This window comes from Pogona vitticeps, chromosome 3 (assembly GCF_051106095.1).
Source record: "Pogona vitticeps strain Pit_001003342236 chromosome 3, PviZW2.1, whole genome shotgun sequence".
Classification (NCBI taxonomy): Eukaryota; Metazoa; Chordata; class Lepidosauria; order Squamata; family Agamidae; genus Pogona; species Pogona vitticeps.
The window spans coordinates 198,413,869-198,438,993 of record NC_135785.1 but is presented as its reverse complement, the minus strand read 5'-3'; the positions used below and the strand labels follow the sequence as shown (position 1 = coordinate 198,438,993).

Genomic DNA, 25,125 nt, shown 5'->3' with positions numbered 1-25,125 from the left:
GAGGGAGAGATATGCAGGGAAATAAGGAAAGGGGGATGAGTGAGTAAAGGAAGGAAGGGAAAGGGGGAGTAGGAGAGAAGGGAAAGTGGGGGAAGAAAAAGGAAAAGTGGAGAAAGGGATTGTGAAGTGAAAATTAAAAAGGGAAGGAAGGGGTGAAGGTGACATAGACCACCAGGTTGCACGTCGATGAACAGTTGGAAGTGACGGGGAAATAGTGACATAACACTTACAATTTTTTTAATAGACTCCTGACAATTTGAGAATTCCACATCAAAAATGCATAGAACCCGTTGGATTGACAGGCTTTGCCAATATATCTCCAGCACCCATTAACAGGGCCCCAGCATTCAGTTTTGTTTCTGCCTTTCTTTAGAATTAGAATCTTGATGGTTGCCAATTGGTCTGGATCCCTTTCCTGCATTAACTGCCTTAGCAACCACAGAAAACAGTTTTGTGTGCCTGGCAAAAGGAGGATGCAAGACTTATGCTCTTGCTTTCCCATCTTTTTCTGACAGAGTTTAAGAAGACAGACAAAAGTATCCTGGTCAGCCCAGAAGGACCCTCCCGGGTGGCTTTCAATCCGAAACAAAAACCATTGCATGGGGTACTGAAGTCCTCTTCTACAGACGCACCTCAAATGAAGAAACCTCTTTTAGTGCCAGTTAAGAAAAGACCAACTGCTGTGGACTTCTTCTGAGGAAAAAAGTTGGGAGTTTTGTACAGAAAATGTCACTAATCTGTTACTTCCAGAGCTGTTTTTGGAATCTTATTTTCACGGTTAAGGTGATAATATATTCAAGGCTCTGACTGTCTGACCTATTTGACGTTGCTTTAGTAAATGCCTCTTCAGCAGTGCATTGAAACAGTTTTGTGTACATTGTCAGCAAAGGAAAAAGTAATATAAATATGTTTGTTCGTGGCTTTCAGCCTCCATTGACGGAGGCCTAACTTTTTTTGTTGATTAAATAACCATACAGTCATATGGTGTATGAATGTGTACTGTTTTATTCTACAGCTGATTGTGCTCTTTTAATGACTTCCTTGTTGCTTTTCTTGGTGCCAGAGAGGTGGAGAGATTCCAACTTTAAGATAAAAAGCACACAGCTCCTTTCACCTCACTCCTTCACTGTGTTAATTCTTTTCTCTACAAGCTCTTTTCATCACTGTGTACCAAAGTGTCTGATTTAGAAACAGAATATCTGCTTAGGTGTACTAATGCTGTTGGAGAAATAACACCTGCCCCTCCGAGTGAGTTGTTGGTTGCCAATACATATCTCATCATGGACGGTAACAAAGTGCTTCAGTTACCACAAATTTCCTAAGCATTTGTAGTATTGTTGGCTCCTTCAGATTTGCCCTTCTGTTCTTGTAATGTGCACATGTTCTCCTTAACCAATAATTGTATAATGCTGTTCCTATCCAAAAATATACAGATCAAGGCTAGGTGATAGGAATTAGGAATTACTCTTCTTCCATTTAAAGGAATGAGATGAGAATAGTAATTTTTATCTCTTATCAAAGCCTTAATACCTTTTGACACAGGGTAAAGTTGCTTTTGAAAATGAGGCTGTGACTTTAATCTGCAGTATAAGATTTAGTTATATTCAGCATAGAATATGCTGATGGGACTATGCCTGTGTTCATTTTCCTTTTAATTTTACAACAGAATTATTTTTTTTCTACCCTACCATAAATTTACTCTCTTAAAATCCCCAGTCCCTCATTTTGGAAATGTAACAGAGCATGAAGACACAGCTAAGGAAGCTTTACAAACCCAGGAAGTATGATGATATGGCCATATAGCAATTTCCTTATTTTTTAATCCTATCAATGGATCTTGGTACAGTATTTTATTTCTCTGCATGTGTACTTTCAAGGATAAATGGTTCCTCAGTTCATTTAATACATCTGTCAGCAGTATGTACTGGGAATGCTTACTTTCGTTGTCCCATTTCAGTTTTAAATAATGTGAAACAGTTTAAGAGTGGAATATTTGTTTTCCGTGAACCTATAAGGCTGTTGTTTTGCTAATGGCATAACATTTATTTGCTATCAGCTCACAATTAATGAGTCTCTGCTGCAGTTCTTGGGAGTCCGTGCACCTGTTGGCTTGACTTGTATATCCTCAAGAATTGCAGAAGGGACTCTTAATTGCTGGCTAGAAGGAAGTGAATGTTACATTGCTTGCCTTTCACCTGCAGAACAAAAGAATTTCAGCAACTGTGTCAAATGTTACATTATTTTGTTAATTCTTTATATTAGCATACGATAAAGAAAAGAAGACGTCTTAATAGGAATGTTCATAATGGTTCATTTCATCTGATTTTAATAAACATAAGAAATCCAAGATGCTGTTTTGAAATACAGTACTGCTTGTGCGAAAATAATGGGGAACCAGAAACAACATGAGTCACTAATCTGTTTTTGGTCAAAAATATTCATCGCGGCAATTGTATGCACACCATGGTTTGGATGTTGTAATATTCTGTAGCTAGAACAACAGTGGAAAACACATTCCAAATGTTGTTAAATCAGAATTCTTGTTATCTGTGCCGGCTAGGGCTCATCGGAAAGTTGGAGTCTTAACAACATCTGGTGGGTTACATGTTCCCACTCCTAACTATATGGCATGTAGAAACCAGCTGTTCAGGCCTGGCCATAAACCACTGTTGGAGAAAGGATTCCACTAGAGGGCAGTAACAAAACTTAAGTCTACTCATCAGGACAATATGACAATATAGAAAGCAGGAATCTCAACTTTCAAGCCAGTTTATCAGTTCATAGATGTCTTCTAAAAATGTCTAGAATCGAAAAGGGTTTATATTTTTTGAAATGACCTCTTTAAAAAACTTTATTTTTTAAAAAGAAATTCTACAGTTTTATAATAATTCAGTTGAATATTTAGTGAAATAGAACACCTGTTTAAAATACCGTATTTAAAGCCCTGTATTTAAATAGTTGGGGTTTTTTAAAGCCCTTTATATTCAGCTTCTGTGAATAAAAAAGTACTTTATCTCTTGCTTATTCTGGTACCTTTTTATTATAGGGGCAATATTTTCTCCTAATTGTACAGCATTCCTCTTATTCCTATTTTCATTGATCAAAAGTTGAAATAACATTGGGTAATAAAGCATTCTTTTGCGAGGGATGTTGTATTTTCTTTATTTTGGATTTTAACCTTGCCATTCATAAGGTTTGCGGATAGGTAAAAAAATTGTTAAAACACAAGTATGTAATTTTCAGTAAAATTATGTTTAAAAAAGCAAAACAGGACTTCATAAATGTTTACATGAATGTAACCAAAGTAAGGAAGTGAATCTTGTGAGATAAAGAAACAGCAAATACCAACAATGCTTCACTGGATGCAGTTGCATTAAAAAGCAGCTGGAGAAATGATGAACAGAGGCCATTTCTTCAGTAACCAATCTATATGGATATATCTCACATTTTTCTGACAAGTATAAATACACAATTTGTAAAAAATTCTTTCTCTTGTGTGAATATTTGAAAGAAGTGGAGTTACAACACTAGTTCTACTCAAATATCGCTTTTCCTCTGTTAAACCTTTTGACTCGAAGAATTTCTGGTGTTCCTGCTTTTGAAGGATTGTAAAGCCAATCAGCCCTAGACAAGATAGCCAGTGGTGAGAGATGATGGGCACAATAATCCTAAAATATGTTCTATATCCCCTCTGTAAAAGAAAACAACTATTCTGAAAGAGACATACCCCAAGAAGCTAGCCAGTTTATAGCTTGGAAATGCTTTCCTTGCCCAGTGAAAATGAATGGGAATCACTGATATACCGTAACTATTCAATCAAATAGAAAATCCTTGATTTTTTAACTGTGATTTACTTATTTATTTATTTAACTTACAGTGGAGTCTCTACTTAAGAACTTAATCCGTATTGGAAGGTGGTTCTCAAGTTGAAAAGTTCTTATGTTGAATCTGCATTTCCCGTAGGAATGCATTGAAAACCATTTAATCCGTATCTGCTCTTTTCCGTCCATAGAAACTACAGTGGAACCTCTACTTAAGAACTTAATCCGTTTTGGAATGGTGTTCTTAAGTTGAAACGTTCTTAAATTGAAGCAAAATTTCCCATAGGAATGGAGTGAAAACCAATTAATCTGTTCTGGCTGTTTTTTTTTTTGTTATGTAGAGGTGCGTTCGTACATTGAAGCATTAGTTCCCATAGGAACTAATGCAAAGCTGGTTAATATGTACTCTACCACTAGGGGGAGAATTTTTTTTAACCTAAGATGACCTAAGGTTAAAAAAAGAGCAGGAAAGGTTTTTTTTTCCTGTTCTTATCTTGGATTTCTGTTCTCAAGTAGAAGCAAAATTTAGCAAATGGAGCTGTTCTTAAGTTGGATTGTTCTTAAGTAGGGACGTTCTTAAGTAGAGACCCCACTGTAAAATAGATAGCAAATAAATGGCAGAAAAAGATCACACAGACTTTGTCGCATCAGTATGTATGTATACCCCGTAAGCCTTCTGGTAGAAAAACTGTTCATCTGCTCAACAAATAATTTAAGCAAATGTTTTAGGATTCTGACATTTTATGGTCAACTATTGCAGAAAATTGGATGGGCATAAAAATGCAATGTTACCTGCAAATTAAAGACTCCTATCTTAGTAGACATGCTTTGGGATGGGCATGCCTAAAACTGCAAGGAACATATTTTCATTTCTTGTCTCATAATAAGTATATTGTAATCCTTCAACTGTTGTCTATGTAATCTGAAATTCCAAAGTGGTGTTTGTGCATATACTTTTATTACTTCCAAACAAAAGGCTCCAAAAGATTGCACATGGCTTCAGGTTCTCCGGAAATTGTCATCACATTGGATGGTACAAAAAAAGCAGGGGACGGAAAAGAAATTAGGGGAAAAAAACATATACTGTATGTATATATTCCTGGGTAAGCAGAGAGTTATTTGGTAAAATTCTCAACACATTCTTTTCCAACCTTTTTAAAAAATCCTCATTCCAAACTAGAAGCTTTTTCAATTTTCTTCCATTTTGTATGATCATACATTCTGGGTCTTAAAAACAGCACAGAAAAATAATATTAAGAGCACTTTCTTAAAAATAAAAGCTGAGCATCAGTGCAGGATATACTGCTGAGTTTTGGCCTGATGAAATTCGAAGTGAATATGTTTCAGTGTGTTGAACTTTTTTATTGTAAAGAAATAAGACGTCAATACAACCTACATACCACAAACAGTAGAAAATTAGAATGGAAAGGCAAGGTAGAGCTTTGGAATGGCCAGCCTATGTTTGCTTAAATTAAAGTTCTTGCTGCTCCCAACAAGAATGGTTTAAGTGGTCATGCAGTTTGAAAATGTCCATTGCCATTCATAACTTGGTTCAGCTATGCCATGCATGTACTGAATGGGTAATTTCTTTAACAGGTCACCACCTCCTACCCAAAGCTCTGCCGCATATTTGATTGATACAGGTGATCTTTGCCTGCAAATAGATTTTATAATTGTGAACATGTAGAACCATTCCAGTCTTGATCTCTTTAGTGAGTTGCTTCTCTTAAGGTCTGGTTCTTTATACAGACAGTACAGCCACTGATCTTGTATAGATCCTTTTTTTCCTGCAATAAATTAAAAAAATCAGGGACAGTCTGGATATCTGTTTCCTAAAATATGTATCCTCCATTATATTCTGTGAAGTAAATGGCAGTCCTTTAAAAGAAAATGATCTGCTTAACTATATGGTAATGAGTAATAGTGTTTATGAAAAAAGAAAACAGATTACCATATTTTTCCGTTTATAAGACGCTCCAATTTATAAAACGACCCCCACTTTTCTAATCCTAAATTAGAAAATTTGATTGCTGCTTTCCCCACCACTTCTTAAGCCACACGGGGCTTAGCAGAAGGAAGGGGAAAGCAGGGATTGAAGTGCGGCAGGATCACTTTGATCCCTTCCCCCCTCCACTTGTTTTTGTTCTCTCCTCAGCTTAGTCAGTATATAAGACGACCCTCAATTTTTAGTCTAAAGACTTTAGACAAAAGTATCATCTTATACACTGAAAAATATGGCAAATAAGAATTGATGCACAGCCTTGAAGAAGATGATTTATTGAAAACTTGTTTGTTTTGGGGAGGCTTGTTTGTTTGTTTTGTTTTATATTCTTAATGGTCCATTAAAGGTATCACTTGTTTCTGCATTTGTATCATTTCCACAACCATGCAGCCTTTCCCTGATTTTTCCTGAATTGTAAAATACCAAAGAATGGCAATCAGGGCATCAACTGAAAATCAACATGAGTTCTCAAACATCATGGACTCTCAAACAAGCAGTACTTCACGCTAAAGAAAGCATCCACAAGGTAAAACTATATATTTGGCTTTAATTGGCTTTAACTGCTACTGGTGGTTTAATTAAACTCCTAATCCCAGCTCTGTTAGAGGCAGGCCATGCTCCTGGGAATTCTTTCCTCCGTAGCCTAAAATAGATTTCCAAAAAGGTAAGGGGAAAGGGGGAGTGTGGGGGGGGGGAGTTCCAGATCACCTGACTGTCCTGTTTTAAGAGATGGACCATCAATTCCAAAATGCTACCTGAGGGGGTGCTTGAAACCAAATTGCATACTGCTCTATCTCCACCTAAGATGCAGACCTGGCCTCAACATCATCAGCCATATGAATCTGGGACATTAATAACATCATGTAAGTTTGGAACTACCCACAATAACTTGATGCACAGCCTTCAAGAAGATAATTTATCATTGAAAGCTTGCTGTGTGTTTTTTTTTGTTTTTGATTTATATTCATGATGCTCAATTAAAGGTACCCCCTGTTCCTGCATCAGATTAAATTTCTATCTATTGGGAAGATAGCGTTACTCAAATTACACCCATATAAGAGCTCTGTAATCTTTAGAACAGCTTCTTGCAGCCCTTGCTGTCACAAATCTGTCAAATGGTATTGCCCATCCCTCGACAGTGATTCCCACTCTAGAGTCAGCAAGCCAAAGACAATTGAGGCACATGACAAACCATCCCATAAACCACAGAATGCTGAACATATTTCCTAATTGAGAAAGAACCGTAAGACCAAAGCAAGGCACATTTTAGGAGATTAAAAATTTGAAATGTTTAGTCATTGATCTTTACAGTAAATGTATCTCTATAAAAAGTGGACTCATCAGAAGTTTTAAAACTGTGGGTCTACCCAAACGAAAACCCTACTACCTCACCTGCTGCATTCTTCTGTACAGTATTTCAGATTAGCCCCAAGCCACATGCAAACCATGATAAATTTCTAAAATGCTACAGTACTCTTTTTTTAGAACAAAGAGGAAATGTGATACTTCTAGCTAGTTCAAAGACAATGAAAACACGCTAGAAAAATGCTATTTTTTAAAATGTAACTATAATTAAACTTCTGATTCTATTTTCCAAAATTTTGTAGTTTGAAGATTTTTTTTTTTTTTTTTTTTTTTTTTTTTTTTTTTTTTTTTTTTTTTTTTACTTTGGGAGCATACATTCCAAAAACCCATATTGATTGCAACATACTTTGTGGTTGCCATGAGGGAACAGGCCGGATAAGTGGGACTCATCAGCCCCGGAAGGCAGCCCATCTAAGAGAAGGAAAACTCTGATTTCAAACTCCCACTGAGGCGCCGCCATCGTCCTCCATGCCGTGAGGGAACAGGCCGGGTAGGTGGGACTCGTTCAGCCCTGGAGGGCAGCCCATCTAAGAGAAGGAAAACTCTGATTTCAAGCCTCCACTGCCTTGTGGCTATATCCACTGATGGAAAAGGCGTCAGGAGTTAACCTCGAGGCAAAATCCGGAGCCGGAGTCCCGGAGGCAGTTTGTGTCATTCTCTCAACTCCTGCGACGTTGCTGAAACCAGTTGTATTGGCTCTTGCCTTTCCACTGGACTATTTCAGTGACGTGGAGAGGGAGGATTTGCTTGTTGGGTAACAGCCTATCTTCCATATTATTTTACCCAGGCTTCGTGCTCTGGAGAGGACACACCAGCTTTGCGTACAGCATCAAAACACTAGACACTGTTCCAAGTCCTCCATACAGAGCACGCTACCATAGTCCCTTGAGACTGAAGGATGCCTATGATCACTTTGTGGTGTCTAACTTATTCTAACTGTAAGCAAATCATATGAATAGGCAGTGAACTACTAGCTAATGTTCAGAAGCTCGGAAAAACACTTTGTTGGTTTGCATTAACCCCACTACCCCTAGTCTGGAAACCCCTTTAATCATTCAGCCACCTGGCCACTGGTGATGCTGGTCAGGGGATTCTGGGATGTGAAGTCCAAAAAAGTAACTTTTCCAAGTTCTGCTCCTATTATAGCTTTTCTAAATTATACTATTTGTTATCCTCTGCTTTTCACATATGCTGATAAATGGTGGATCCTAAGTTGCTTTCATTTATACAGAGACGAGCATAGTGAAGGAAGCTGACATAAAAGTAGGAGGAGGTGGAACACGAATATAAATACTTAATCATATATGAAATTCAATGTAAGAATGATCTGCTTACTTAGGTAGGTGAATAGAGTGGACATGTATAAATTACTCATGGCATATTTTAAAGTAGAATTATCTCAGATTCCAAAAGGACATCTTCATGTCCTTCATGACCACCACCCACAGCAAAAAAGAGGCATAATCAAAACACTGGTAGACCATGCAAATTGGAACTGTGAAGCTGAGTTTCTCAGCACTGTACTCAACCATCTGAATTGGGCCCTACAGGCAAATGGCTACTCCAAAAATGAAATCACAAGAGTCATCAAATCAAGAAAACAACACCAAACTGAAGAAGAAAAACAGCCACCCACAAATAAAGTATTTCTGCCATACATCAAAGGGGTCACGGACCGCATGGGGAAACTTTTGAAAAAACGCAACATACACACTGTATTCAAGCCCACCACAAAAATAAAACAAATGTTACGGTCAGCAAAGGACAGAGGGGACCCTCTCACCACTGCAGGAGTATACCGGATACCTTGCAGTTGTGGCTAGGTATATATCGGAACCACAAAACGATGCACCCACACCAGAATCAAAGAACATGAGAGACACTGCAGACTAAAACAACCGGAAAAGTCAGCAGTAGCCAAACATGCCCTAAAACAAGCTGGAATTCCAAAATACAGAAGTACTGGACAACACCAGCAATCATTATGTTAGACTGCACAGGGAAGTAATTGAAATCCACAAACACCAGCAGAGCTTCAACAAAAAAGAAGAAAGTCTAAAACTCAAAAAAAGCCTGGCTCCCAGCTCTGAAAAATACATCATGGAAAAGGTCAACGAACTCGACCCAGCCACTAGGACCGGGGATCACTACACACAAAAGACCAGCTAATGACACCCATCAATCACAGTGACAGATGATCTCTCCTCCTTATCACAACAATACACCCACAACAAAAGACACACTAATCACCCATTTCCTGAAAAGGACAAAAGCTGATCTCACAGCCATAAATACTCAACTCCCAAACAAACTGTACCAGAGCACAGAGTGCTGTCCTCTGAAGATGCCAGCCACAGAGACTGGCAAAATGTTAAGAAGAACAACCTTCAGAACACGGCCAAAGAGCCCGAAAAACCCACAACAACCATTAGATTCCAGCCATGAAAGCCTTCGCAAATACATGACATCTTCATTTGTGACAGTTATCCATAATTTCGAAATTTTCATTGTACATAATATTGATAATTATGAGCTGTCAAGTTAATTCTAACTTATTGTGACCTTTTCTAGAGTTTCTTAGGTATAGAATACTCAGAGCTGCTTTGCCATTCTCTTCTTTTGGGGGCATTTTTTTGGGACTGTGCAGCTGGCCCAAGGCTACACAGGCTACTGTAAAAACTCCATTCTTCCACAATGCTGTCCTGTGTTTCCACTACTGTGTTCTCTGTTCTCCTCCTTCTGTGTTTTACATGTGCCAAAACAGAACTTTCATGACCATTTTGGTAGCTGAAGTCATGTACAAGCTTTTACTTTCTTGTTTTTATGGCTATGTTTAACTCATTAAAATAGAGGGCATTTTTCTTCGCTGTCGAAAAGAACAACAAAACATATTTCTCATCACCCAGGTAACGCAACTAAAGATGAATACGGACAACATTAATCAGTTTAGCAGAAGACCCCCGCAGCTCTGTCTCAGACGCAAATCTGTTCATTTTGGATCACAGCAGCGGTCTGTGTTTCCACTGTTTTGTGTGCTTTCCCCACCCACCCACTCTGAGAACAAAAAATATGTAGAACCGTGACTCTTACCAACCAAATACCCCTTAGCAATGGGGGCTGAAAGAAGCAGCTCGTGACTTCCAGACGACAGCATGTGGTGACGCAAGCTGCAGCGAGAAAGCAGACTGCTGGGGGATGTGATGTGCTTGAAAGGTTGTTCTTTTTCCTTGCGCAGGCACAGGATCTTCTTTTTTTTTTCATTGACTCGGATTCTCCAATACCTAAGTTTGCTGCTTAGATTATTTCCAGTAGACATCTCATCCCAATCTTAATTTTTCAGAATACAACATTTTGCAAGGCAGATAAAAATCTGATAGCAGAAATTTAGAAATAAATTCCAGCAGTTAAATAAGCTGCTCACAAACAGTTGCAATGTATTTGGGTTTTTTAAAAATGGATTTGTTTTAAAGGCTGGTTACTACCCAGTGTAGTGTTGTGCACAACGGACCTAAGGGACGGTGCTGGAACTGCTACATGTTTGTACCTGGTGGTGTCAGATGTTAACAGTTAACATATTATTAAAAAGGTACAGGAAAGGGTCTTGTGTCTGAAGACTGATTGAACACTGATGTATTTAGTAATCTTTCATGTGCTGCACACAGCAGTCTATAAAAGAATAGCTTGGATTGTTGGTTACCAGCACTGTGCATTTATTACCAATATATGACAGATATTAAATCTACATTACAGTTATTATTACGCCTCAGTGGAATGCCCCCATTGATTGTTCTGGTAGTATGCAGTTTCAACATCAAGCTTTATCTCTTACTGCTGCTGATTATGTGTGATCCATGATAGCCAAACCTCTAACTTCCACACTATAAATTATTTGTCCATTTAGAAGTACGTGCATCTGCATGAAGAGATGATCCCAACTTGGTTGTACTCTATTATGTTATCTTTTTAACATCATTTTGGAGTTCAATTCCCCCACTGTGCTTCCTAGGAAAAGAGCCAGCCTTTGCAGCCATGGGCAAGCTGCAGAGACATCATTAAAAAATAAAAAGCATTATAGCTTTAAGCTTCAAGCAATCTTTAGCCTTTAAGCATATTACTGAACACAAATGAAAAATATTTACATGCTCACTCTGCCACATTAGTTTGTTTAATCCATGCTATCTTTATCTATTCTGAGGTACTGTTGTGTGCTGCTACACGTTGCTGCTCTTTGATGTCTGGCACCCAGTCTCTGTCTTGTTGGTAACCAGTGTGTCTATCATCATATAAGTGTATCTTATTTCCCTATATCTATATTTCTCTCTGTTAGTTTATATTTCCCTTAGTAAACAACTGAATTTTGCTGGTATAGTAAGTTACCACTCTCCAGAAAAGTCAATATTTTTAATAGAAAACTCTACTGCTTTTACTAGGGTGGCAAAGTACCAGCCTTGTAAAATAACTCCACCACCAGATACCTAACTCACTGAGCTATCCATCCAGCTGCCTTTTAGTATACAGCTGTTCAAATCTAATTTTTAACAAACAGAGTACACAGGGTCACTTTTTCTACACCCCACCTTAATTATTTTAGCACTTTATACATACAAGATATCAAACCTTGACATGTGTGCACATGTATCTACATGTGTGTACTGAATAATTAAATAATATGTATTATTATAACTTCATGTTGATTTCCAGTATAGCATATACATTTAACATTTAGTCTAACTTGTACTCAAGAAAAATCTGTCATGTAGGCTGAGATAAGAAATTATTTGGTCAAGGACACAGTCCTAGGTCTTTCAATCTAGCTCCTATACAGTACTGTATCCTATACAGCTACTATACATTTATCTCATCTCTCATTACAACCTCTGTACAGGCCAAATACCAAAGAAGTCTAATTAATCTCAGGACAGGTGATTTCTTCTTAGGCTTGATGTCTGAAAGTTAGAGCAGCTGATTATTTGTAGACCACAATGTCAACTGAAGCAGCTCAGTTGCAGTTGACGTATCTGCTTATTTAACTTATGTGCAGAATACGTCATGTGGAAGGCTGGACTGGATGAATTCTAAACCGGAATTAAGATTGCCGGGAGAAATATCAACAACCTCAGATATGCAGATGATACCACTCTGATGGCAGAAAGTAAGGAGGAATTAAAGAACCTCTTAATGAGGGTGAAAGAGGAGAGCGCAAAAAATGATCTGAAGCTCAACATCAAAAAAACTAAGATCATGGCCACTGGTCCCATCACCTCATGGCAAATAGAAGGGGAAGATATGGAGGCAGTGACAGATTTTTACCTTCTTGGGCTCCATGATCACTGCAGATGGTAACAGCAGAGAAGAAATTAAAAGATGCCTGCTTCTTGGAAGGAATGTGATGACAAACCTAGACAGCATTTCAAAAAGCAGAGACATCACCTTGCCAACAAAGGTCCACATTATCAAGCTATGGTTTTTCCTGTAGTGATATATGGAAGTGAGAGCTGGACCATAAAGAAAGCTGAATGCCGAATAATTGATGCTTTTGAATTGTGGTGCTGGAGGGTCCCCTGGACTTCAAGGAGATCAAACCTATCCATTCCAAAGGAAATCAACCTTCCTTTCGCCTTCTCATGAAAAGAGAAATCTCCATAGAAAAGACCCTCATGCTGGGAAAGAGTCAAGTCAAGAGGAAAAGGGGACAACAGAGGACGAGATGGCTGGACAGTGTCATAGAAGTGACCAACATGAATTTGTCCAAACTCTGGGAGGCAGTGGAAGACAGGAGGGCCTGGCGCGCTCTGGTCCATGGGGTCACGAAGAGTCGGACAGGACTTAAGGAATAAACAATAAAGTTAGATAGTAGCACAGACATCATAGCATGAATGAACTAATCAACACCTGTACTGTATTATGATGAAAGGCCAAATAAGACAAAGAAAGTTAAACTGCAATGCTTTATTTAATAAAATATTTAATTTGCATCTCTAAAGGACAGAGAAATCAGTAATGCATATGATAAGTTAACATAACATAAAGGAGAACCACAAAGCATCATCCAGAAAAAGCACTGAAATATACCAGGTTTATTGCTGAAGTTTTAATCCCACCCCATGACATTAAGTCTTGTCACAGTATGTAGAACAGAGACAAAATCCCTAGCTTCCTGTTGTTGTTGTTTCCCCCGCACACACTTCCCTCCTGAAGGCTTGGTGAATCCTGTGTTCTTCAGGAATCAAGGATCTGAATCTGGAGCCCCTTTTCCACATGTTTGCACATTATGAGGTGGAGGGAGAGCACAAGTCAAGGCAGCTGTTCCTAAAAACACCAGTTTGTCTCTACTCCTTTAAAAAAATCTGGTCTCCTTTTTTATCCTTTCTCAATGTTTGTCTTTGCTCTCTAAAATCCTTTGCTACTACATGGTTCACAGGTACTGTATAGTGAAAGTTGTGGAACAGTCACCTTGCATTACAGAACAAGATACGGACAAGCCAGTTTGAATCCTTTCACAACAAGAGTGTCTCCTTTTCTGGCCTCAAGAAACCATTCTATTCCCTTCGTTTGAGCTCTTATTCCTGTGGATATATCGGCTGCCCATTAAAACAACAAAATAATAAGAGATTGGAACTTTAAATCACAAACTCTCCAGAATGAAAATGCAGTGAAGTTTGTTGTCCTAAAATATCTATGCAAGTAAAGTCTCCTTAATATTATCCATATAATCCAGTTATCTGGATTTACAAAAATATATGCAGAAACTGTCAGTCTAATACCACTACTAATGTATATTTTAAATATAATTCCACGGTGTCTCCATTTTGGTCCTGAAATTAGTGGAAAGTTTATACTCAAGCAGTTCAGAGACTGATGACTCAGTCAGGATATTGCAGTATGTGGCTCTGAAAGTTACAATTATATTCAGTTTTCTTAAAATATTGGCTACTTGTTTTTCTTTTCCTCCTGCATAGGTCTGCGGACCTTAGCAAATCCATAAAGGCTTTTTCATTGTAGGATGATCACTATTGACACATGTTTCTATTTAAAACTATGAAAAATTATATTGATTTGAGCTCCTTTTCTGTGAAAATAACCAAACTAAAATTGCCTAGCAGATAATTCAAACTCAAGCATAATTATGTTCTTGATAACCAATTGTTCATTAACTAACAGAGTCTAACTCCAATGTTTTATACCATCTCAGCTGGGCTTCTTTTGTTTCAAAGAATCAAGGCATTATTACTTTAATAGTGCTTGTGTCTTGTGTGTTGCCTTGGGTTGGGTTGGGTGTGAAACTTTTGAATTCCCTGACTACCCTTTTGGACTCTCCCAGTTTGCTTCCTTTAGCCTTGGACTGCCTTGATTTGGACAATTTTGGATCTTCTGCACTTGGTTTACCTTACATTCTGGTAAGACTCTCTTTGCTGATCCTCAAACTAATCCCACTCTGGGAACAAGATAATTTGGTAAGATCTACCAGCGCTTGTGCCACAGGGCCCTGGGCCATTTCCTTGCCACAGTGAGGGATCAGTGTCGGACTTTGTGGAACACTAAGATGAACACACTAGAAAAAAATGCATGTCAGACAAGACTAACAACATTTTCCTCAGTGTCCAAAACTGGAGAATAAATGATATGGGATAATCTTGATGGGAAGCAGGGGAAAACAGGTATGAAGGATAGTTAGGGCACAATTTCAATTTAATATCCCTGAAAGAAAGCAGATCAATGGTGTGAGCATCGATTGTCACTTGATCTTGTTGTGCATTATACAAACCAAACGTGAAGGTTGGCTTACGAATAAGATAACATTCATTGGACAAATTTAAGATTAGGTGATGCCTTTTATGGAACCACTGAAAATCAAACTACTGTAATTGATGTTTTCTTGGAGAAGATTATCTGCCTAAGCACCACCACTTCATGGATAGTGGGGAAATTTGTAGTTAAAGAGTCCAAAACTTGATGGTAGATAACTCTGCCAAGTCTGTTTGAAGAGGTGATTTCAGACTCAGGTTTCAAACATTATGGGGGGGGGGTGTCTCAAGCCCCATCCTTTGCAGCATGGTTGGAAATTTACACCTGCTCTTAAGACGAAAAGGTTTGCCAATTACTCTGTGATCCCCCCCCCCGCACACACACGTTGCCTGCTTCTGAAACACAAAATTTATTTTGGGTTGTGGGGATGGGGAGAAAAAAGCAACGCAGAGATATAGCAGCTTCTAGCAAAAGGTTGTGGTTATAATTTAGTTTGTTCACCAGGTAGAAGAAGCAAACGAATACCAGATTAAAGTCAAATTAGTATTTTTACCTGGTAAGCATAAGAAGATCTTTCTTCAGGTTGTAGTGTCCTGGCTGATGTCTAGAATCCACATTGCCTTGTACGTTATGCTGTGTGCAGCCATTAACGGTATCTTAGTCCAGAAATTGGACAGAATCCTATCAGTGTTCTTGTAAGGTCTGTATAACTTGCTGTGACTAACTGGATTTAACTGATGCAGTTTCAGGGTACATTTCAGTTGTATGATGACTGCACATGACTGAGACATGCTCCAACACCTTGTCAATTAGCAACAACCAGTGTGCTTATACAAACAGCATCAGGATTCTGAGCATTAAAAATGTCTTACCCAGTCCAAATACTCATAACTACTTACATCCAATTACTTGAGTTTTAACCATTTTAGGGCTGCTTTATGTGTTACACTTGTCACCTGTACTGCATTGTATTCAAAGGTAACACATTATTTGAAAACCTCAACAGGGAGCAATTTTGCCTGCAAGGATTGCTGGAAAAGAAAGCTTCGGCTTCCTCCACCATTCCTGCAGCACTAACCAAAAACCACATTTGTATGATACATATTTCTAAATGTAAAAATTCTGTCCTGAGTGGCAATGAATCCAAATATGAAAAATAGATTAGGCATCCTTCAGTCTCGAGAGACTATGATAACGGGCTCTGTATGGAGGACTTAGGACAGTGTCTAGTGCGGCTGAGAAGGCCAATTCGAGAGTGACAATCTCTTACACACTGAAGACAAATACAATCTGTCCCCTGTCCAGCTCCCTGATTTTGCTGCTTTCTGGAATGCCTCTTTGTCTTGGCCTGCTGGACAAGGGTCTCTTCAAATTGGGAGAGGCCATGATGCACCATCTGCCTCCAGGCTGAATGCTCCGATGTCAGGGTTTCCCATCTGTTGAGGTCCATTCCTAAGGCCTCCAGATCCTGCTTGCAGATATCCTTCTATCGCAGCTGTGGTCTCCCTCTGGGGCGATTTCCCTGCACTAATTCTCCATACAGGAGCTTTTGGAATCCGACCACCAGCCATTCTCACGACATGCCCGAGCTAATGTTTCAGTAATGAATACATGCTAAAAATTCCAGCTCGATCTAGGACTACTCTATTTGGAACTTCGTCCTGTCAGGTGATACCAAAAATGCATCGGAAACAACGCATATGGAACATGTTCAGCTTCCTCTTCTGCCGTGCACAAAGGGTCCAGGACTCACTGCAGTACAGGAGTGTGCTCAGGACACAGGCTCTATAGACCTGGATCTTGGTGTATGCCGTCAACTTCTTATTGAGCCATACTCTTTGTGAGTCTTGAGAACATGGTAGCTGCTTTGCCAATATGTTTATCCAGCTCGACATCTAGGGAGAGGGTGTCAGAGATCATTGAGCCAAGGTACACAAATTCATGAACAACCTCTAATTCTTGCGTGGAGGACTAAAAATAAAACAAAACCCTACCAGTTCTGTATAGCTGCATAAAGGTTGTGTTGTAACCAGAAAAGATGGGCAAGTGGCAAAATGTATAAAAGTACGTTAAAAGCAAGGGAGCAAAATAATTTAGTTTACAAAAATAACAAGCTGCAAGAGCTATAATACAGCCCATTAGACATCTCCCAGCTTCACAGCTATAAATCTTGTAACATGCCTACTTCTAAGGAACAGGCCGCTGCTGAGTAGAACATAAACTGTTCCGCCTTCCAGATGACAGAAAGGAAAAAAACATCTGGTGCCATCAGATATATGTAGGATGGTCTCACAATTAGAGTTCTAATCCCAGCTCAGGGCTGCTTCGTGTATTTCATGTTTAGCTTTTGCCTATATTGTGCACTCACAAAATGTAACATGTAGTACTTACATGCTTTGTATTTGTACGGTTATATTTTATTTATATTTTATTTATAATTTATGTTGTTAGCCGCCTAGAGTGGTCCTAACCTGACCAGATAGGCGGGATATAAATAAAATAAATAATAATAATAAAATAATAAAGGTAAAGGTTCACCTTGACATTTGGTCCAGTTATGTCCGACTCTAGGGCATAGTGCTCATCCCCGTTTCCAAGCCATAGAGCCAGCATTTGTCCAAAGACAGTTTCCACGGTCACGTGGCCAGCGCAACTAGACACGGAATGCCATTGCCTTCCCACTGAGGTGGTACCTATTTATCTACTACATTTTACATGCTTTTGAACTGCTAGGTTGGCAGGAGCTGGGACAACCGATAGACGATCACTCCGTCGTGTGGATTTGATCTTACGACGGCTCGTTTTCTGACCTTGCAGCACAGAGGCTTCTGCAGTTTAACCCACAGCGCCACCACATCCCTTTTATTTATAATATTTATGTACAAATATGTTTATACTGCATGATCATACTATTTGATGGTTGTACACATCCTGCAGAGGTTATACATAACAGGTTATAAGGAAACCAATCAATCAAATAACATGGGTTTAAGAAAACTGGTAAGTGGTAGCCAGTGACATGGAACAGAGTTGAGGAGGGTCATAATCTGATTCCTTAGGCAGCGCACCATGAAACAAAAGAACCCACCACAGAGATATCACAATGGACAAAATGTGTAGCTTAGTTTTTGAGCTATACTTGTGAAATAATTGGGCATCCCCATTTCAGTGAAGGACAACATTCAATTTACTACTGAGCTGGAAAGCTCATTAGCTGACAGGAAGGTGTATAAGGAACTGTGTGACATTCACCGAATTTCCCCCTTTCCAAAAATACTAGGTGACTGCACAAGTTTTTAAGTGAAAAAAATTGTGAAGTGTCTGGAGGGAGACTGGTTAAGCTATATTTTTCCACTCCAATAATGAATCATTTGTAATCACAATCATGTTAATATTCAAGTGATGTGACTGAAGGCAGTTTTTCCCCTCTGAGAAATCAGACTTCTAAAAGAAGACCACTTCTTCTGACCTGAAGGCCAATCACTATCAGTGGTGTATTAGTGATACATTTGGAACTACAGTGCTTGTAATAAAAGTCCCCATAGCCACCACTCCCCGCAGGGATTCAAATGGGAGCAGTTTCTTGATTGATCCTAGAGAAACCAAAGAAAAGTGATTCAGTGCCTCAGCAATAGTCTACCAGAGCATATCTTTTTAAAATCAGTTCCCCTGTCCCTCTGCCAAGGAGCAGAGGAAGTGTTCAATTTGCCAGTATCCTGAAGTGGCTCTTTTATTAAGCCACTTCACAATAATGGAAGGAGCTGGCCCAAATAAGGTGGCTTGATCTCCAATATGCCATTAGGATCTGAGGACTGCACCAAATGGAATTATCATCCTGACCCTATTTAGCCCAAACCAGGCCACTTCAAAAGAGCCAGTGTAGACAAAGCTTTAGGCAGCTACTTTAGTGGTTTAAGCAGTTTTTCTTGTTTATCCCAATCCATTTTTAATTGAAACATGACTCCATTTTTGTTTATTCATATGGGACAAACATTCCTGAGAAGCATGTTTTTTATGATGCGCCTCTTAAGGTGTCTAGATGGGCACCTTTTGATATGTTAACGCCTTTAAAAAAAAAGACTTAAAAGCCATGGCACAAGCATTCTGAAGTGGGGCTCCAGCCGCCCACGTGCGAAGCTGTTTAGCATTTTTAAGGTGTCACGAAATCGCTTCCTGGTTTGACCCTGGTGTTTTGTTTTGTTTTTAAGCTGACGCCCTACAGATCCGGCCTGGAGGGGCCCAGGAAGATTGAGTGGGCTGGCAAGATCCGTACAGGGGCGCCGCGCTTTCTTTTCCTGCCGGCGGGAAGGGGCAATCGCCGGGGCGACTCCGCCGAAGGGGGAAAGATTAGAAAGCGCTGCACGTGGGTGGCTCGCCGGGCACGGCCAGGGGCGGCACCGAAGCCTGACGGGGGAGACCGGGAGGGAGTGGGCGGCTTAAGCCGCGGTCGCCCTCCTTCGTGCGGTGTCTCTCTCCTCCAGCTGCTGCTGCTGTTGCTGCTGGGTGGCGCCTTTAAATGCCTTCCGCGGGAGCGACTGCCAGTACAGCCTCATCTGTGATGTAAGAAGAGACTTTAGGTGTCTGCGCCGATCGCCTGACTTTTCCTGCTCGCTTCTGCTGGGGCTCCTTCTCGCCCCGCCGTCCTTGGACGCTTTGCTCTTGGGGGCATCGGGGTTGCTTCGTCTGCAGCCGCCGCCCGGGGTGGATGTGCTGCTGAAGCCCTCCGGTAGCTAGCTAGCTAGCCAGCCCGCCAGCTCGCCCTTCTTCGCGTCCGCTTCTCTGCTGCCCGGCTCGGGCGCGCCCGGAACTCCTCGCTCTCCCGGGCACAGCGCGCAACTCCTCTGCTCGCTCGGGCGGCCGCGGTGCGCAGGCATGGAGGAAGGAGAGGAGTGCCGGGTGCTCTCCATTCAGAGCCACGTCGTGCGCGGCTACGTGGGCAACCGGGCGGCTGCTTTTCCCCTCCAGGTAGGTGAGAGAAAGCTGACCCTGAGGGAAGGAGTGCGCGCTGCCCAGCCGAAAGAGAGAGGAACGGGGGGGGGGGGGAGAGAGGGGCGCCTTTCCCCGCGCTCTCGGCTGCGCGCAGCCCCGGGAAGCGCGCTGGAGCGGTTGCATTCTTGCCCGGCTGCGCGGAGAGCGACTCACGAGCGCGACGTGTGTGCAAGCTGTGACACTTCTCGAGCGGCCTGGCTGCCCGCTGAGGGGGGTGCCTTGCCTTGCCTTGCCTCGGCGCGGGTTTATTTGTGCAGAGATTTCAACACCGCTGCGCCCCCCCTCCGCCAGCTTGTGCTCTCTAGGCGAGGCTTTGCAAAGGCGGGCTCGTACCGGAGCTGGCGGCTGCAGCAAGCTGAGGAAGGAGAGAGCGACGAAGGCTTCCGTTTTGCCGTGGGGTGGAAGCGTTCTTGGCCGCAAATGCCTTCAGGCAGAAGGGAACCTTTCCACAGCAATGCCTGCCGTTCCGGCTGTGGGTCAAGGAAAGGAATAGTCTCTCTCTCTCTCTCTCTCTCTCTCTCTCTCTCACACACACACACACACACACACACACACACACACACACACACACACACACAGAGCTGTGGGTCAAGGAAAGGAATAGGCTGTCACACACACACACACCTTGCCACACACACACACACACACGCACACGGGGCTGTGGGTCAAGGAAAGGAATAGGCTCACACACACACACACACACACACACACACACACACACACACACACACACACACACACACACACACACACACACACACGGGCCCTTGCTGCATTTGAAGCTTTGGAGGGCGTCAGAAATTGTCCATAACCCAGTTGATTGGTTAGCTTGGTTGACCACATAGGTCCAGGTAGTGCAATAAATGAATGCCCCTTCTCTCCTTCTTCAAAGAGCTATTTTATTTAAAAATTGAAATCTGGCTGTTTTTCTTTTATTATTGGTTTATCTTGTCTTTGTTAATTGCACTGTAAAGGTACTGTATGTGGGTAGGTATGTTAATGTATTTTTAACAAGAGTCCAAAGTGAGTGTATTTTTCATGAGGTAACTGTTAACAGTTGAAGTTCAGGCAGTGTTCTAGTTCAAGGAAATTTAATTTGAAAGACACCTTTTGTTGCCTTAGGATGCTGGATGATGCCCAGCGTGTTTTAGCATGTGTCTCCAAATCATTTTTTGAATGCTGGATAAATGTGTTTCTTAAAAGAGATGAAGTAAAATCTTAACAATTTTGTGTGTCATGTCATTTCCAGGGAATTATAAAAGAATGGGCACTTGTAAGTTTTTTTTAAATCAACCAGTATATCCATTGACGTCTACGGAAGAAAAATAATAGGTAGCCTGCCTACCAACCATTCATTCCCAAACCTTTCTGAAAATCAGTATGATGAGAGGTTAGAATATTGGATTGGGCCAGGGAGAGCCAAGTTCTAAACCCCACTGAGCCATGAAACTCACTGGGTGACCTTGGACCAGTCTGTCAGGATTTGTACAAAGGGACCAATTGTCTGAGCAAGGGACAGGTGCTGAAAGAGAAATTTTGGGGTAAAGTGTCTTCTGCTTATAGTACAAGCTACTCCTGGCTTGACTTATCTCATAGGGTTATTGTAAGGATAAAGTGGAAAGAGGCAGAGCCATGTATGCCCTGCTGAGCTCACTGGAGAAAAGGTGAGACATAAACGTAAGGAACAACATAGGTTCTGCTCACTGCAGATTTGTGGGGGGGGGGTCAGGGTTGGTTCAAGGCTCTGGTGGGCTCCGGGGAAAAAAATAAAATACTGTGTGGTGGCTTCCTCCTCCCTTCCTCTCCCTTACCTCCCACCTAAACAGGTCACACAGCATGAACAATGTAATATAAATAAGAAGACTCTCTAAGGTAATCTTGGTTGCAATAAATAAATGAACAATGCTTAGGTAAACAAACATAGAAGATAACAATGAGCTTATGAGGGAGGGGGGAGGCAAGGGAAGCCTAAAGCTGAGCTTTGAGGTACTCTGCACATGCCCAGAGAAGAGGAGACACTGTGCACATTGTGCGCAGAACATGCAAAGACTGCAATCCAGAGCAGGCCCCACATGGAGGGGAGGGAGGGAAGCTGCCTGTTGTGTGGGGTCGGAGGATGCTGGGCTCAGGTGTGGGAGGAGGCAGAAGGCCGCAGGCGCTGTGAAAGAACCGCTGCTGCCATCCAACTGAGGGTGCTGGTGGAAAGAGTGCCTCTGAGCCTAAGCAGAGTGCCCTGAAAGTCCCGGCCAGTCTTACCCTCCCACCCCATTCCTCACCTGACCTCTTTGGTGAGAGGCTGAGGCACTTGAGCTCCAGCACGCCATCAGGGCGGCCGAGGGTGAAGATGTCCATGTGCACTTCCAGGGATGTGGCTCCCTTGGGACCCCAGAAGACGTCCCAGAGCAGGACCTCGAGGTGCATGAAGGTGCCCTTCTCCTTGTTCGGCGGCAGTGCCCAGCAGCACCTCCTGTAGGCACCACCCCCACACCCCGCTCACGCAGCAACACTGCCCGGCACTGGAAGATCAGCTGCCCCGATGGCTCTCATGGCAGCTGCAACACTGCCTCCAGGGGAGTGGAGACGAGGCAAAGGAGGGCGGTGCACCCACCAGAAGGTCTTGTGGCTCTTCCCTGGGTGCGGTGGCGGTGTGGGCTGCAGAGGGTCAGACATGGTGCGCAAAGGAGCTGAGTGCCATCAGCCTGCCCTCCAGCCGGCATGGCTGGCCGTCCAGGAGCATCACATGCGTGCACTGCACCATTGCCCCAGGCCAACCTCACCTTCCCAGTCCCAGCGGCTCCCAGCAGGTTGCTGTTGCTGCTTTGCCCGTTGCATGCCCCTCTTCATGGGGGCCCCTACAGACAGTGGGCCCTGGGTAAATGGTCATTTTGCCCTCTGAATAAAGCGGCCCTGGGTGTGGGCTGCCCCAGGCACATTCCACTTACAGAATAATATAAATATTTGCACAGCACAGGTCTGTGGTTCAATCACACATAGTGAAATCGAAGCAGAATACAGTACTTGGATCATAAGCTGCTATACCAGTTTTGTGCTATAGGGAAAGGATTAGCTTTTACTTAAGTAGCTACATTTTTTCAGTTGATGAAACCACCATTTTAAGGCACCATTTAATAACTTGGAATAATGTTTTGATCTTTACATTAGACATTAAAGCATTGCTGATGTAAAATGTTTGTTTGCCCTGGTTAAAGGTATTTGAAGTCCTATATCCTGTGTAATCAGTCCCTAACGTTCTAAATTTTCTTAGGAAAAGTATTGCTGGAGTTGGAATATAGTACAACAGAGAAGGAAGGAATCCTATTAGAAATTGCAGTCAGGAAAATGTATCAACTGATATATTACAAATCAGCAAGCTGTGTTTTGCTTTTACCCATATTTATATAATTGCCACCTTCTCAATACTGTATATCCTCTGAATTATGCTTATGTCTTCATCCACACTATGGTGTAGTGGATAGAATGGGACTCACTCAGGAAACTTGGGTTTAAATTCCCAGTCATGGGTATTCAGTGTGGCTACAGTTGCCACTGGTAAAGCTACTCCTTAAATATCACACTTATTGTTAAAACCCTGTTAGGGTTTTATAAGTCAGATGTAACAGGTGTCAGGAAAGATGCAAGTGGTGTCCAACACTTTCATTTTACTCCTGCAAACCACTGGAAAGATTCTTCTAAAATGAATCCAGATCTGGTGACCTCATGAAACAACCTCAGCAGGGAAATAACATGATTTAATTAGCCAGTGTAATTCTGAGAAAGAATTATTTCATATTTGGAAGTATCCTAAACATGCTATAATTGGCATAGTAATTTAGCTAACTGGTGTGTAAGTTTCGGGTTATATCTGGCTTAGTTGGAAAAAAGACATTCTAAATGCACAGACAACTTTCCATTTGTGCAAGTGGGAAAATGGCTCAGGCATGGAGGAGGCACATTATGCTAGGGACAGAATACCATAGCTCATTGGTGGTTCACACATGTTTCATGCAGAAGGTTCCAAGTCAAATTCCAAACATTTCCAGTTTAAAATTGATCAGGTATTAGGTACTGTGAAAATCTCTGTTGGGGGCTTTGGAGAGCTACTACTGGTCAAGACTAGAGAAAATAGTAGGCTAGCTGGACAAATCATTTGGCCTAGGTAGAGAAGCAATGCTTATTTGGAATCCAAAATGGTTGTGCTTGCTATGGGAGTCTGGAAGTTGAGTGTATAAAAGTAACTTTCTGCATCTCTGGACCTGCTGTAAATCAGTCTTTTGTCTCTTGTGTTGCAATAGTGATAGGACTACAAGGCAGTGGTTTGCACAGTTCTTGCAGGCCTAGGGCATATACTGTACGTATGCATTTCTAGAGGAAGTGCAAGGGCGAAGAGTGGGAATTGCATTTTTTAAACTCATAGTGAGTTATGGTTTGTGACAACTGGTAACTATACAATTATTCCTGACCTTCACTTTTCACTTATATTCTCATCCTGGGTTAGCAAGCAGTACATAATGTGACAGGTCGAAATATACACAGTATAATTTGGGGTGGTGGTAGTTCTATGCTGGTTGTTATGATATGCGTATGGAAGAGCAATATGCTTTCCTAGTCCTTGACAATACCTGGTGCATAGTAGTTCTGGGAGGCGTTGAAACACAGCCAAATGAAACAAATTCCATTAATATTCCAGTTTTGAACAGGCGTACAAAAGAAGTTCTACTGAGTACTGTAATTTTTTGTAACACTAAGAAACTGATATTTTGCATATTTGAACTATAGAAAATTGAGAAGTTATGTCATTCATATTTGCCTGCCACAGCTCACAGCCATATAGGGCTCATTCACACATTGGGAAGAATCACACTGTGCAGCTGTCCTATGACAGTACTCCTTCAAAGTGTAGGTGGACGACTGTGCGTCAAAAAATATGCCAAATGTTCTCTTTCAGTGAACAGTTGGCATAGCAGGAAATAAGGTCTCAATATTTTGCTGTTGTGGCTTCCTTATCTGTGATTTGATTGCTTCCACTCATACTCTGCCAAATTAACATCAGTATGTTGCTGATAATTTTATTGCAATTAGTATAAATTAAGTTTTTTTTTAAAAGCAGGAGTGTGCCATATATAATCCTTGGTTGTTCCCCATGTGAAGGCAACAGGGACCCGTCCTATTTATCTGGGGAGTATGTTGTTCCCTAGCATCTGA

General features: G+C 41.3%; 2 protein-coding genes and 1 long non-coding RNA gene across 5 annotated transcripts in view; all 3 read left to right on the top strand.

Moving 5' to 3' along the window:
• The window catches only part of RRP1B (ribosomal RNA processing 1B), a 29,078-nt gene extending 25,930 nt beyond the window's left edge, over positions 1 to 3,148 (top strand). For both annotated transcript variants that reach the window (XM_072994187.2, XM_078390506.1), the window contains one exon: positions 516 to 3,148. In XM_072994187.2, coding sequence (XP_072850288.2) covers positions 516 to 697 — 182 coding nt within the window. In that variant the 3' untranslated portion in view covers positions 698 to 3,148. The remainder of the gene's footprint in view (positions 1 to 515) is intronic.
• Positions 1 to 7,490, top strand: part of LOC144588196 (uncharacterized) — a 383,241-nt gene extending 375,751 nt beyond the window's left edge. For both annotated transcript variants that reach the window (XR_013543603.1, XR_013543604.1), the window contains exon 2: positions 7,438 to 7,490. This is a non-coding gene — a long non-coding RNA (uncharacterized LOC144588196). The remainder of the gene's footprint in view (positions 1 to 7,437) is intronic.
• A 12,176-nt stretch (positions 7,491 to 19,666) lies between these two features.
• Positions 19,667 to 25,125, top strand: part of PDXK (pyridoxal kinase) — a 72,388-nt gene continuing 66,929 nt past the window's right edge. The window contains exon 1 of the mRNA XM_072994192.2: positions 19,667 to 19,899. Coding sequence (XP_072850293.1) covers positions 19,807 to 19,899 — 93 coding nt within the window. The 5' untranslated portion in view covers positions 19,667 to 19,806. The remainder of the gene's footprint in view (positions 19,900 to 25,125) is intronic.